Below are 15,225 nucleotides of genomic sequence, written 5' to 3'. Positions count from 1 at the left end.
AAAGTGAAGAATTAGACGCAAAGCAACTGATGCAGATGCTGCTCTGAGCTAAAGGTACAGAAAATCGGCAATCGGAAGAGCGCGAAAGATATTATATAATATAGTGCCGCTCGGAATGAAGGAAAGAACACAGTTCCCACAAGATAATTCTGGCTGACAGCACTTAAAAAACAAAAACAAAAAACAGGAAACACAGGGATATGAGATTTAACAAAAAAAAGAGTCTCTTTTTGTTTGTAGGTACTTTAGTTATATGAGAAAAATCACAGCAGTGTGAGTTATTTAGGTAAAAAATTACCATCCAAAGCGTTTTTAACAGTGGACTGAAGAGAATATTCACACGAAGGAGAGCCTTATGGATACAGCGCGACCAGATAAAGCGCAGAAGATTGGCAAGTTACACAGAAGGTTTTCTTTTGTATTCGTTCGGTACCCGTCTTCTTTGTATGCATATCTTTTTTTTACGTATCCTGCATTTCACACGTAGAGGTAAAGGAATGAAACAATTTAGAAGAAGGATGCAAGAGAAGAGATCGTATTAGGCCTGCACGCCTTTGGAACCAATGAAGTTCCACACGCTCTCCAAATATTCTAGCATGAGTTGTAGCGCAGAATCAAGAATAGTTGAGGGGACCTTCAGACGAAAAGCGCCTGTGGCTTTTTACGTGGTAAACACGCAAGGTTCTCAAACTGAACCGGTCTAAAGAACCCATGTACGTTCATCGAATGTCACCCCCAACATGCTGACTTCTTAGTCGAGAGGCGTGAAAGGCCTCTGTCTTGTCTCATTTTCTCGATTACACTGTTTTACCGGAATGTGCGGCGTAGCATTTGCGCCTGCGCACTAAATGCTTGATATGAGAACTCCAGAAGGAAATGTTGTCCCCTCGTTTCATCATTCTTAGGAATATTAAAATGCTATCGAAAACAATATGACACTACCTGTCGAGTTTGATATGTAATGGACTATTGATAGGCAGACATTTTGTAAATATACCGTGGAAGGGGGCGGGACGATGAATAAACCATGATCTCCTAGTAAAACGCCTAACGTAAGCACTGCTTAATTATTGCTCTCCTTCTTACAGTGGCATTAGGGACATATAGTATTAGTATTAGTAGTAATAGAACAGTTGCAGTATAGTAAATGAAGTCGTAGTAGTAAGATTCATTATTGAGGATAAACAAAATTTACAATATTTGTCATTTATGAGCATGCTAAAAGTATTTTCTCATTTACCATGCAGTGTCACCTCACTATAAATGACATTTACGTGAAGTTGCAAGTATACATATTTGTAATGCTTTGCACTCTATTGTTAATGACATTCATTCCTAAACATATTTATCTTTGATCGAAATTTCTACAAAGCGAACCAAGAAACACAAATGTTTTCCAGATCGCTCGGGTGTTCTGCAATCCAATATTTAATTATAAATAACTGATTGTGCGTTGTTTACACACATGACAAGAAATGTGTCAAGCGCAGATAAGGTGACTATTTCACTGCCGTTAAACAAATTGTGATGGTGCGGCACCTTCTCTCGTGCTTGTTGTTACTACATTTATTATGGACTAGTTTCAGCGCTGCCTTGTAAGCCTCCGACCTAATTTAGGCAGAATAGTGATCAAAAGTCTCCGCTACGAATGTTCTCTACTAAATCCATTTGTTTGCTTCTTGTCCTCTGCAGCTAGTCTTAGATTATGGAAAAGCTACTATCCATCACTTCATTCTGCTTTCCTCTTTTTTCTTCCCATAAGCTGAGCTGCATTTTCTGTTGTTTTTCTTTCCTCTCTTGATGGATGTGGCGCTTCGGGTAAGGAAAGTTTGCGTGGATACTTGAAATCAGGTTAGGTTCTCAGCTTTCACATTTTCCCTTCTTTGTGACGTGCTCTCCGCTAAATCCAAAATATGATGCGTAAAATTTCAGCCAGGGATCCATCATTCTATCAGCCGAACAATGATGCTCAAGTTTCCTGACTTCGTTCGCGCATGTCGGAACTCTGCCGACAAAGGAAAACTGCGTATAAGCTCTGCTTTCTTCCCAAGAACGATGCTTATTCGGATTTGGGAGAATAGAGTAGAACAGCGTATTTACTTTTTTTGTAAACACGTCCACCCACGAATTGGTAATATTTTCCAATACCGACGAAATTACATCAGCCGTGCTCATTTGTATTATTACTACGTAACGGTTCAACATGTTTAGATCTATATTGAAGTAGCTGTACCAATTCAGTCCCCATTACCACGATTTCATTTTTATGCACATAGTTTAAACATACCCCAGCCGTGAAACAAATATCTCTGATTCTAATTTAGGAGCAAGAGACTGGTATATTTTATACGTGCCAGCGGCCATTAAGCCCCTCTGAAGCGAAAAGCTTTCCTACGATGGTCGGAGACGAGCTTCGCGTATGCCCTAAGCCGTATGCCGCGACCGAGTGACGTCACAGCTAAGGACAGCTGCGCAGCCCCCTCGCCAAGCTCTACCGGCGTTCCTAGCAACGCTTAAGAGGTATGCGACTCCTCCTAATTAAAAAAAAAAGAAACTAGTCCCTAGCCGGGAATCAAACCTCCATCTCTTGGATCCTCAGCCCAGCGCTTTACCGCTGTGTCACACCCCGGTTCGTGGAACGGTCTTCATAATTCTGCTTGTCTACCATGAGGATTTTAGCGGAATTCCACGAGTGACAGATACCACGATTGGCGCGAAATTTGAAAGTACCAAGGATTAAAATATTCGTCACTCAATTAGAGTGCCGTCAAGGATTTGCCGTCACCAATCTGCCGTCAGCTAGGAAGACTAAGCGGGAAAGAGTGTGCTCCAACGCCGCCGGCCAGTGCTTATTATGGAACGCCGGTGAACTTAAACGCGCTCGACATGGAAGCCAAGGAGAGTTTAGCTGCTATCGAACGGTGCAGAAGACTGGAGAAATTAACTCCTTTTGACCCCGAGGTAGTCACTGCTTTTCGCTACGTATATCAAGGCATAGCAGAGCTGAACCTTTTTTATTTTTTAACTTGCCTTCTACTTTTATCATCATCTATTTACTGTAAAAACTGAGACAGCTGTAATGAAGACGAAATATGCCTTCTTTAAAAACAAATAGAACCCTCAATATCTACCTAAAGTACATCTCGATTATAACTAAAGAACACTCTTAAAATAACGATAATTTATGCTGTTGCAATCTGTGAAATCATGGTCTACATGCACGCGTAACCCAAAAAGCAAATTGCTAGCAGCAGTCGCAATTATGCTTCTTCCTTTAAGGATGCATGCACCCTTTTCTCATTTTAGCGCGGCTGTAAGGAAGCAGCATTGAATGCGGATTGCTTTCGGCGCTTCCTCCAGTGAATGCGAGAGAACAAGAAAAATAATCATTTTCCAATGCTTCTGAAGTTGGCCACAGTCGTAGCATGATGCATGCCCACCTTTAAACGACTTGACAGTGACAGCATTGGTGTTCCCATGAAAGAAAGAGCGTAGATAGTGGGAGATTATAGGTTTTTTAATAAACGCAGAATTTATCATAACAATTGCGGTAGTAAATTCAGCTGCTTTGCTGTGGCAGACGAATTGGTATTTTTTTTGTTTTAATTAGATCTGTTATTACACGTAAAAAACGTGTCGGAGCTGTTTAGGTTGGCTCCAAAATGAAAACACTGTACCATCCGCACGTTTCGAACCACTTTGCGAAGAGGAAACAAAGAGGTATTTCGGCAAATATTATGATGAAAGATGTATACACCGAAGTCATAAAATAAGCATCAAGTGATTTGCGCAGCACGTGATCAAAAAGGGAAAGGAAGGTCAATAGAAGAGAACAAGTTTCATGCATATAGGTTCGAAATCCAGGAGTGCCTACATGGCAGATTTTATTACCGTGAAGTAAAAACAATCACAAAGCGATTGAGCTCAAATTCTAAGGAATATGTCAGGTGAAATGCATCCATTTAAAGCCGGAGAGCATTCACTCTAATATATTTCACCCGTGAGAGCCAGCCATTAGGGCACCGGGAAAGTGCGCCTTCCCATTTTCCGGCTCAAATTAAATAATCGATTAGGCCTAATTTTTCCCCTGTGTAGCTAATGCGTATCTTGTTCATTTTCTTGTCGTATTGTCTCCACCTCCTCTTTTTTTATGCCGCTTAGCAAGAACAGAGAGACCCAGTATCTATTCCAAAAAAAAAAAAAAAGGCAGGCTATGGCTGCCTTACTAACGTTAAAAACTAAAGACATCCCTGAAGAATGCCTAGGAGAAAATTAAAGAAAGTAATTCATACTCCAAGCGCACTAGACAACCATATATTACGCGCAGCCTTTGCCAAAAGCAACGAAGCAGTGAGGTTGGCATCTAAACCGTATGGAGTCCTTGCAGTCACTCAAAATCAGTCGAATGGTTCTGCATAACTTATATAGCTCTAGAGGCTTAGGCTTGGCCTAACTGCTGCGTCACATGGTGAGAGAAAAAGTGCTTTGCCTGATCTTCTTTTTTTTTTTTTTGAAAAATAATAATTTGTTTTTTACGACTGTCGTGATTTTTCCTGCCCCTGTGTCAGGTACTCTGTACCTTCAGGGCAAAATTATTAAATAAATGTAACCAAAAGTTAGGCGGCATATGTAAAGGTTAGGCCATTAGAGCCAGCATACGTATAACTGCATGGACAAGCTACCAAGGTGCTTTCACAGCTCACAGAGCTCACACGCAGCCAATTACTGCTGAGTTTCACTTTAGCTCCGCCTATTGAGACTTCGCGTTTATTTTAGGGTGAAGTTGCCAACCTTACAAGCTCTCAAACTATCGCTCTCTAGCTTGTGAATACCAGAGAGGGACCTGGATCTAAATTGTGCAGTCCCCTTCCCCCCCCCCCCCCCTCCCGCCCGTCTACATAATGAAACTCCCACTTCCTCCACTATCTCTTCCTCCTAATTAGGCAGGCAAGCTGTCCAAATCACAAAGCACCAGGACCACGCACTAAGCTATAACCACAACATGCTCAAGTAGTGAGCAACATTTAAAGGCTGTTCTTTTGGTTTGCAGCGGCGTCCCCAAATTTTCCTTTCTAACCTGAGAGCGCTAAAAGTACTACTCTCCAGAAAAACCCGCGTCGTCGGCGTCGTCAAGAAATGATGACGGGCATGGCTAGGTTTTTACGTGTTGTACAGGGTATGAGGATCATTCCTTGTCTCGTATTTAATACCAGCTACAGAGCGAAATCTTCTGCTCATCGTTTACTGTAATAACTCCCCACCAAACAGCGTTCATCTGAAAAACCCAGTTTACTGAATACATCTGTTCGTTTACATGTGGTGGTGCCATTTGTACTTTTCGTGCACTAGAAGGTAGTTATTTTTATCTTGCAAATTAATTACCCGTGGACATGATACGTTATGTTTGGTGCATTAAAACGAAAGAAGTGAATAACTTCTGACGCTTCGGAGCACCTCGCAGATAGCCTTGTAATTAAAAAAAAATTCCTATTGTGTATATCTGTCACTACGAGCCTAGAAGTTATCCTTTGATGCCCGTGATGTAAAGCTATAATATCTTCTATCCGAAACGCAAAATCGAAAAGCAGAAAATGTTCACAATTTCCCAACTATATAACGAAAATAAGAAATTAAAGATAGGTAATTTCATGTGCGCATAAAGGCGACGAGGTGTTAGAAGCAAGGCAATAAAACTTTATTATAGCGACCCGCTGTGTGCCTATGCTCACTGCTACAAGTTTGCCTTCGTGTTATGGGAGGCGCAAGAGACTTCACGGCTGCTACTACACCATGCTTCAAGATTTTACGACCATGTCTTGCTACTTTTTCGCCTCATTTCTTTTGCTTGAGTTATTTGTTCAAAAGTTCATTTCTTTGAACACACCCCACTTGTACGGGCGCCTTAATGTTTCTTTCCGACCCTTTCGCATGGTCGGCGCTCGTTATTGAGCCATAAAATATAACTGCCATGTTGGCGCTAATTAACCTTCCTTGGAGCTCGAGCTTTATGGGCTGAGGCAAAACGCAGTTTGCATTTTATAGAATTTATTTTCCCGCTCCATGAAAAGTATAACTGCGACTCATTGCGCCTTCTGAACAGACATGCTGTGCTGCAATTAAATCATCGCCTTCTGCATCTGCAACCAAGTGAAGGCCTACATACAAGTTCAATACTATATTCCCAGACCTTAACAAAGCAGAAGTCTTCCTCATTATATGAATTGGAGAGAGGAGTACTAACCTCTGGTGAGTTGAACATTGTGCTAGCGATGCGCAAAACAATTTATATCTGGAACCTGTTATCTATGATTAGAATCTCTGCTGGGCAGGCACATTGCGCTCTTCAAAGAGCCTTCGGCCATCTCAGTCAAATCTTTCGAAGTAGTCTAAACGTGTGATCAACCAAATGTTCATGAAGGCTCTACTGCACAGGTCTAGCATGCATCTAACTGAAATTACAGTAGAAGCACTTGAAAAAGGCTAACTGCTATTAGGTATACCTTAAAAACGCTGTGAGTTGCACTGTCAGTGCTCGCTGAACGCCACAATAATGTATGTACAGGTTCGTCCACTTCTACCCTTAGCACGGTTACTCCTTTTAAATAACCATTGCATCTGTCCAGGCCACTGAATGAAGCTAGGTCATGCGAAGCACCACCTCCAGGTCTCTCTGTTGTTGGAACGCTTTGATTCTATATACGCCTGCATCGTACGCAATGTTAATTTGAAACCATTTACATTGTTATAGCTGGAAGTGGATTACCCTGTACCAAATGTGACCAGGGAGGAATACAAATATAAGAACACATTCGGTATATAGACAAGGTGCCTCATAATCAGAAAAAAAAAAGAAAAACTAAATGATTAGCGAAACCCTGGCGTGAACTTCATTTTCTCCAGAAATGAACTTGCAAGAAATGAAAATAAATTTGTGACAAGAAGCCCCGAAATATTTCATCAAATATTTCAGCTCTATTGCATGTGAGATTTCTTCGCCATTTACATTTAGTCGATTTTACATCAGGGAATGAGGACGTTTTAATATTGATCAACAACTCAAGCAGTCGTAAGACATTGGAAACCTCGCATGCGCTTCAAATAACGTCGTACATCATTCGCACTTTGGGGCTGTAAGCATTGCTGGATAATAGCCAATTTATAGAGAGAAGAATGACAAAGCCTAAGTCCAGATTTCTGGGACGAATAATATACCCCCTTACAGGGACATGTGCGAATGCTAATCGCATTGGCTGCAGACTCTCAACAATTTACATTGCCTAATTCATGTTTCCCCTTGTGATTTTCCTTTTGATAATTAACTATTAGGAGCATATCCTGGGATTGTTTGTTTTTATATTGCTGCTTTTCCCGCCTCCACATGATTCTATTAAGATGAGAAGGGCGTGTAATATTGGACGCTGGGCTGGTCGCGTAGCACTAGGAGGAGTTGACGACTACCCAATTTAGCAGCCCAGCCAAAGTGGTTTCTCCCAGGATCGTGAAAACGTCTATATAAACAAGTAGTTTACTACTCAATATTTTTTGTACCGTCTGTTCTACCCGATCGTTTAGCTCTCTTATAATTATTATTGCATCGACATGAACGAGAAACGCTCTTTGTTCTGATAATCGACCTGATGCACATATTGCTCTGCGACCAGATGCCAGTTCACAGTGTTGGCTCGTGTCCGCACACGACGCAGATTATGCACGCACCCAAATCCGGCGCTTACTGTTGGACTTGCAGATGCTACACAGCCAGCTTACAGGTTCAGTGGCATCCCCGTATTCGACAAATCGTTAGAAGTGAAGCACCGAGTGGCCCCAGTAGGCCTGGCAGCCAAATCACGTCGGCGTTTGGCGATCCCACAAAAATAGGGCGAGTCCTTTGTTGCCGTCTTGCCAACGAATCGTTTGCCTTTTATTGCCTACTTCAGGAGTTGAGAGGCTGTTGTGAGCGCCTGCATTATGAAAACTCGAAATCGTTTTGAGCGCCATATACCCACGGTTCGCAATAAACAGTCTTTTTGATCTCTGAATTACTATGTATACCCACGCACACTAATACCAGTGCGCGCAAACACGCTGGCTAGCAATTAATTCCTAATCTGTTTCGCTCCTCTGGCAGATTGTTCGTTTTCACTTGATTGATAATAAGATAGGGCGTGCAAACTTAATGCCTTTGTAAGGCTCCCACTATTGAGGCGAAGAGCAGTGAAAAAAAGTATTACAGTATTTGTATAGACGCCTTACTACCGGATTTTGAACATAAGAATTCACTGCATCTCAGAAACGTTGAACGATGAAAAAGGCCTAAATCGTACATACAACCAAACAACAAAAGCTACAATAAGATTTTAAGAATTCAAAAATAGTAAGCTTTTCTAACTCTTCCTAAAAGTGTACAGCTGGAGCTACCGTAGATTCTACATTGACAAATTATGACACCACTCATTTTGCTGCACACTAATGTTCATATTGTTGTTCAGACTTTGGCTTTTAAAAGAAAGTTTAGAATAGGACTATCTCTATTTTGCTCTGATAGTTATTCTTGGAAAATGACAGCATGTAAATAGAGAAAAAGGCAGGAGTTTACAAGGCACTACTCCTGACCTTGATTTGTTGTTGACCGCTGTCGACAACTGACCAACTAGCGATGCCACGTTAAATACTCTAACATCCCTTCGGCTACAATCAGTTGCTTAGTATCACCATAAATTGGCCTCATACAATGCTGGCTGAGCTATATAGAGCGGCTTAAATTTCCACCCAGGACGAAATGCTGTAATTTTATTCTTTTTCATCCGACTATCACATCACTGGTCTAAACAAGGTGGATGTGGGAAGAAGCGTACACACCATGACCCCGTTGACAGTGGAGTCAAAAACAAGAGACATTCTGCTTTACGTCAGGTGGCGCAGCGTGCACACAAAAGCTTATTAAACGTGCGAGAGAATATTTAATAAAGCGAAAAGTCGCAGTCATTCTCACAGTATATTTCGTTCATTTAATTTATAATTGCTTTTGACTGCGATGTGCTCGCTTGGTTCGGTTCAAATAAAAACACTCGTAGCCATGTAGTTCGTGGTGCAGGAACAGATAAAGCATTGAAATTGCTGCTGTTACAAAGAAAAAGTAAACGCTTTTTTTCTGATGGTTCGCCTCTCTTGTTCTAATTTAAGTCCCAACAATTATTTCTTCAGGGGCTGCAGGCGACCTACCTCCGCCGACCTCAGGAGGCTCCGCCGCACCAGCATTTCTTCACGAGCCGCCCGTTCAGGTGGTCTTCTCCAACTCGACCGGCGCCTTGGTACCATGCTCCGCTTCGGGGCAACCTCGGCCGAAGATAGGGTGGACCAACGAGTCCGGTTCAGCCCTGGATACCCTGCCGGGACTGCGCCGCACGAGACCGGACGGAACGCTAGAGTTCTTCCCGTTCCGAGGCGAAGACTATCGTCAGGAAGTGCACTCGGCCCGGTATCGCTGCACAGCCAGGAACAACTTTGGAGCTCTCTTCAGCCGTAGCGTCCACGTCAAAGCTGGTGAGTCAATGTGCCGTATGCATTTTATCTGAAAAGTGTCCGTCGGATATCAGCGGATGTTTTGTCCCATTAAGCCCGCCTCCTCCTTCAAGTATATCATTGTTACCGTCCAAATAAGAATCCTGTGAAACACAATTTTTCTCAAAGAAAAACAAACACCTTTTCTAATCACTCACAACGACGGCAAGCACTCAAAACCGGTCCGAACAATGTTAACGATATGGGAAAACAAGAGGGATGGTAAAATTATTGACTTAAGGCTTTGCCAGCGGATAGCAAGCACTTGTAGCGGATAGCAAGGAAAGCTTGCGGGGAAATGACAACTGGGGTAGTAGTGGCACTTCTTTCATGGCGAGGCGAAGGGGAGGAAATGACGATTTATGGGTTGTAATTCCCATAACTGCTCAGGCTCTTAGAAACACCGCTGTGATCAAAGGGCTCTTGAAGTACCTACCACCTAGGGCTCTATTTCATTTTCTCTTGATTTGTTTGCTGATAGCTTCAAAGGGCATCGAATCTCACGGCGTGTGTGACACTCAGTGCACTGCAGCTCTCAAAAGTCCAAAGATCACGTGCGGGTGCATGTGTGCCCTCGAATGCGACGTCAGCGGACGAGACGTCGTAATAGCGTGTACATACAGACCTCCAAGCACCGCTTAAAAGAACTTAAACAATTTCATGACGAAGGCTTTTATAAACAACGCTAATGTGTGCACATGCATTGTGCAGGCAACGAACACTCTCCTCATAATCTGCGGTGATTTTATGGTCAACGATAAGAAATCTCAGTGGTGACCAATGTTCATGCGCGAACTATATACTCGGAGTCATAGTTGTTAACAGCCCACTACAAGCCACTGCAGAAGTGAATTTTGGACAGAATACATCAGCACGAGAAGTCGATGTAACGAGCGCAAACTAAGCGCCTTCGTTCAGTTACCACATAATGTTGCTTCATGTGCTGCGTGACAGTTCGCACTTAGCATACGTGAGATTAAAAGTAATTTTTATCATAAACTGTGCTATTTTAATGTAACGTAACAAGGGTCAGGCCGCATGCATTTCCTGCTTTGAATATTCTAGGCGTTGCATTGTTAAACATCAATTTTTTATACTAAAAGCTAAGGCGATTTATGCTTATAATATTTTTATGTACAAGATAAAGAGCATTTCAGCTCATTACGAAGCTGCTGTGACAGTGGCTGATACCACAGGCGATGCGCATGCGAAATTCACAGATTTAAGCAAAAGCACGCGCCCATGTGCACGTACTCGCACGCATTCTCCCTAGCATATAAGCAACCATACCTTTAAACGCAGCCAAAATGGGCTTCACACTCTTAATAAGAACTATTTTGGCTTGTTTTGACTTTACCACTCAACAATGATGTAAATACACGAATAAGTACGTAAATGAGAGTGCATCCATTTTCCTGCTAGCATTTTATAACTAAATTTTGTACTTTGTTTCTAGCTATTCACCTAGCTTTTTATTGCTGCTTCTCTTGATTTTGTGCCTAGGAAGGGGATGTGTCCTTGCATGCGTGCTTATATCAGCGATACTTTCTGGGCTGAAAGCTGTTTACAGGGCGCGTGCCACGCTGTCTGCGTTTCAGCGTTATTCCAAACTTCCCTGCGGAAACATGTCGGCATCTATCCTATTGTCCACCCTGTCGGTTTTGTAACTGAGATACAAAAAAGTACATCTCATTCATATACTTTTTGGTTTCCTTTTTGGCAGCCGAAAGAACAAAATATTGAATGAAAAACAAAGTATGCAAAGAGAAAAAACAGCTCTTCTCTATCGCTTCCCTATGTTAGAACAGAAACTCAAGCCCGAAATTCTTTACAGCACATGTTTACCTGAGACGCACTTTAGAAAAGCCCGTTCCGTCTTTTTTTTATTCAGCGAGGACAGAAAAAATGTTTCGTGGAGCGTTGTTGCTAGGACCTCCATTTTTGTGCATCTCCCTTCCCTGTATTCATTCTACCATCTTAGAGATCTCTATTCAGTTTGCGCGCTCTTGCATATCACGAAAAAAGAGCTAAATTAACTAGAAACGAAAAAAAAAAGTGAGCCCTTTCAAAGTTAGGGAAAGCGACCTGTATTTCGCCACTTTCTATTTATTATGCATGTCTTGCTGATTTTATTTCTAATGTCATGCCACAACAAAGAACCTTCAGCTGGCAAATAACATTCCTCATTTTCGGCGTAATGGGCCGCAAAAAAAATGGTTTCACGTTATTAATATTGCAAAAGGGAAAAACAGTCAGACGTTCCACCAGTGACGAAGGACGAGGTCAAGAAAGCACTAGAAACTATGAAAAGGGGGAAATCAGCTGGAGAGGATCAGATAACTACAGATTTGCTGAAGGACGAGGGGGATATCGTGCTAGAAAAACTGGCCACCCTGTATACGCAGTGCCTGGTGTCATCGACGGTACCGGAATCATGGAAGAATGCAAACATTATCCTCATTCACAAGAAAGGGGACTCTAAGGACCTTAGAAATTACAGACCAATCAGCTTACTGTCTGCTACGTATAAGGTATTTACTAAGGTAATCGCAAATAGAATCAGGACAACCTTAGACTGCAATCAAGCAAAGGATCAAGCAGGGTTTCGGAAACGGTACTCTACTATCGATCATATCCATACCATCAATCAGGTGATAGAAAAGTGCTCGGAATATAACCAGCCCTTATACATAGCATTCATTGATTACGAAAAAGCATTTCACTCAGTTGAAACCTCGGCGGTGAGGGAGGCATTGCGAAATCAGGGGGTAGACGAGCCGTACGTGAAAGTGCTGGAAGATATATATAGTGGCTGCACAGCAACCATAGTTCTGCATAAAGAAAGTAACAAAATTCCCATAAAGAAAGGTGTTAGGCAAGGAGACACAATCTTCCCAGTACTATTCACAGCTTGTTTAGTGGAAGTATTCAGAGACTTGGAATGGGAGCAGTTAGGGATAAGGGTAAATGGAGAATACCTCAGTAATCTGCGATTTGCTGATGACATTGCCTTGCTAAGCAACTCGGGGAATGAACTGCAAATAATGATTGATGACCTAGAGAGAAAAAGTAGAAAGGTAGGCTTGAAAATCAATATGCAGAAGACTAAGGTAATGTTCAACAGTCTCGGGAAGGAACAGCAGTTTACATTAGGTAGCGAAATACTGGAAGTAGTAGGCGAATATGTCTACTTAGGACAGGTAGTAACCGCAGATCCGGACCATGAAAAGGAAATAACAAGAAGAATAAGATTGTGATGGAGCGCATTTGGCAAGCACTCGCAGATTATGACTAGCAGCTTACCGGTATTGCTCAAGAGGAAAGTATACAACAGTTGCATCTTGCCTGTACTCACCTATGGGGCTGAAACGTGGAGGCTAACCAAGAGAGTTCTACTTAAGTTGAGGACAACCCAGAGGGATTTGGAACGAAAAATGGTAGGGGTAACATTAAGAGATAGAAAGCGTGCAGAGTGGGTCAGAAAAAGTTACCGACATTCTAGTGGAAATTAAGAAGAAGAATGGACATGGACAGGACATGTATTGCGAAGAGAGGATAACCGATGGTCGCTTAGGGTAACAAACTGGATTCCAAGGGAAGGAAAGCATAACAGGGGGCGGCAGAAAGTTAGGTGGGCGGATGAGATTAAGAAGTTCGCAGGGGTCAAGTGGGTGCAGCTAGCACAGAACCGGGTTAAGTGGAGAAATATGGGAGAGGCCTTCGCCTTGCAGTGGGTATAATCAGACTGATGATGATGAATATTGCAAAAAGCAGTTATTACTATGTAGACCAGAGCCGAATAATAAATATGTGCAATGAGTACTCGAAATATAAGCAATTTGCTATGCTCAGTATGTTCCTATAGTGGTTGGGCGATTGGCGTGCAAATTGAGAAAACGTGTTTGCATCTAAAAATAAATTGGTACTTTGAGTGGCGGACATGCTCGGAATGTCCGGTCTCCATTTCTTAAGCTCGGGGAGAGAAAGGTCAAGTTTTCTTGTACAGCTGATGAAATGTATGACACAACTTGCAAGCGCGAAACGAAGATGTTTAGGAACCGTGCTCTGTTGCGCGAGGATGCTCTGTGAGACACTTGTGAAGCGTCGATGAAGAACGTGGCAGTGAAAAGTTTACTGCCCTGCTCATCAACCTCTTCATTATCTAGTATGCAGCAAGGTAGTTAGACACCTTATTCTTAACGCAAGGCAGACGTGGCTACGCCTGCGTAGAAGTTTCGGACATGCAAACTAGGGGAAATAATCAGTGCTTTCTAAAGCTCGTTGCCCCTGAATAGTGATAGACAAGACATGCAGCCCAAGTGCGGAGTGGCATTAGGCTGAAGAACCAACAAATGCCTTAAATATAATCAAGACATACAACAGCATAATGAATGAATCTCTTAAATCTGGTTTATGATTCGTTCGTTGTGAAACTCAACAAAAACACAGAAAAAAGGTTTTCTTCATACCATGATAGGAGCGGACAAAGGACGTCAAAAATAAAAAAAAACAATCGATATCTGCTTATCCTCACGTAGGAAATGTTGGATAAAAAAAAGCCGAAGACCTCTCTTCTCTCTGGGCCTGAGCGGACAGTTATTTTTTTATTGTTGCAGAGTACAATCGGCAGAGATGCCCATAAAGACGAAAGTAAAAAAAAAACATCTATCAACCAAATGTACTCAAGGAGGCCCCACTCTTACAACACTCTTCGCGGCCAAATCGCCTTTCATCGCTGCGAAACAGAAAGCTTCTGGAAGTGAATGTAGCTCGGAAAAAAAAAAAAAAAAAAAAAAAAAACAAGTCTCTACACGTTTTTTTATGCTCAGTTTATCTCGATGCTAGAAGTTTTGATGTGCGCATTATGAATTAAAGAAAGGGTTACAAATGGACCTGTGCTTTCTAAAAAATTATTATGCTTCAGTTATAATCTAGCTCCACTTCACTGCTACCATATTTTTGTCCATCATCTTACAGGCAAGGTTCGGGGTAGGCGTAGTCCTCACCGCTATTTCCAGAACCACAAGGAGCACCGTTTTGGAATACTGATAGCAGCCTGAGCAATACCATTCCTTTTATTTTTTGACCTCATCGAACGCTAAGCGCCGTATAAGTAAATGGGGGCCTCATAATCATCTTTTCCCAACAGCGAGCAGTACATCACTCTATTCATGATATGTCTGAGCATACATTTAATCTTGGCTTAGGGATCTGCGTAGCATTGTGGTCACGCACATCATACTGTAAACTTCAGCTCCGGATATCTTTTTCATGCAAGCTTCCATTGCAGTAACAAAAAGCTAAACAAAAATAATTTCTAAGTTGATCCTTAGACGTTGAGTGGTAGATCAGTCATCCAGTTCATCAATAAGTGAATGAACACAATCATTTCTTTGAGGCCAATGAAAGGGAATTCGAAACTGAGTCAATTACAAGTTTATATGCGATAATCAATTAATCTACCTATCAATCGATTTCATTTCTGCCATGTAAGACGTTTACAGACTAGAGCAAATATGAAGACAAAAAGCTCAATAACGATCATATCGCTGACGCGAAATTCTTGGTAGACGGCTCGGCCGCATTATTTATTTAATCGTTTTTGTGCCAAAAAGTACACTGGGCATCAAATGCTTCATCGTTTGACCGCTTTCATTTCTCCTA

The 15,225-nt window shown here is 42.0% G+C and overlaps 1 protein-coding gene across 1 annotated transcript in view; it reads left to right on the top strand.

Annotated features, from left to right (window-relative positions):
* Positions 1–15,225, top strand: part of LOC146190480 (cell adhesion molecule Dscam1-like) — a 248,871-nt gene that overhangs the window by 118,656 nt on the left and 114,990 nt on the right. Inside the window, exon 3 of the mRNA XM_084600899.1 lies at positions 9,205–9,543. Coding sequence (XP_084457025.1) covers positions 9,205–9,543 — 339 coding nt within the window. The remainder of the gene's footprint in view (positions 1–9,204; positions 9,544–15,225) is intronic.

This window comes from Amblyomma maculatum, chromosome 4 (assembly GCF_055883805.1).
Source record: "Amblyomma maculatum isolate TAMU_Amacu chromosome 4, ASM5588380v1, whole genome shotgun sequence".
NCBI lineage: Eukaryota > Metazoa > Arthropoda > Arachnida > Ixodida > Ixodidae > Amblyomma > Amblyomma maculatum.
Note: the sequence above shows the minus strand (reverse complement) of the source record. Positions and strands in the feature narration are given on the sequence as shown.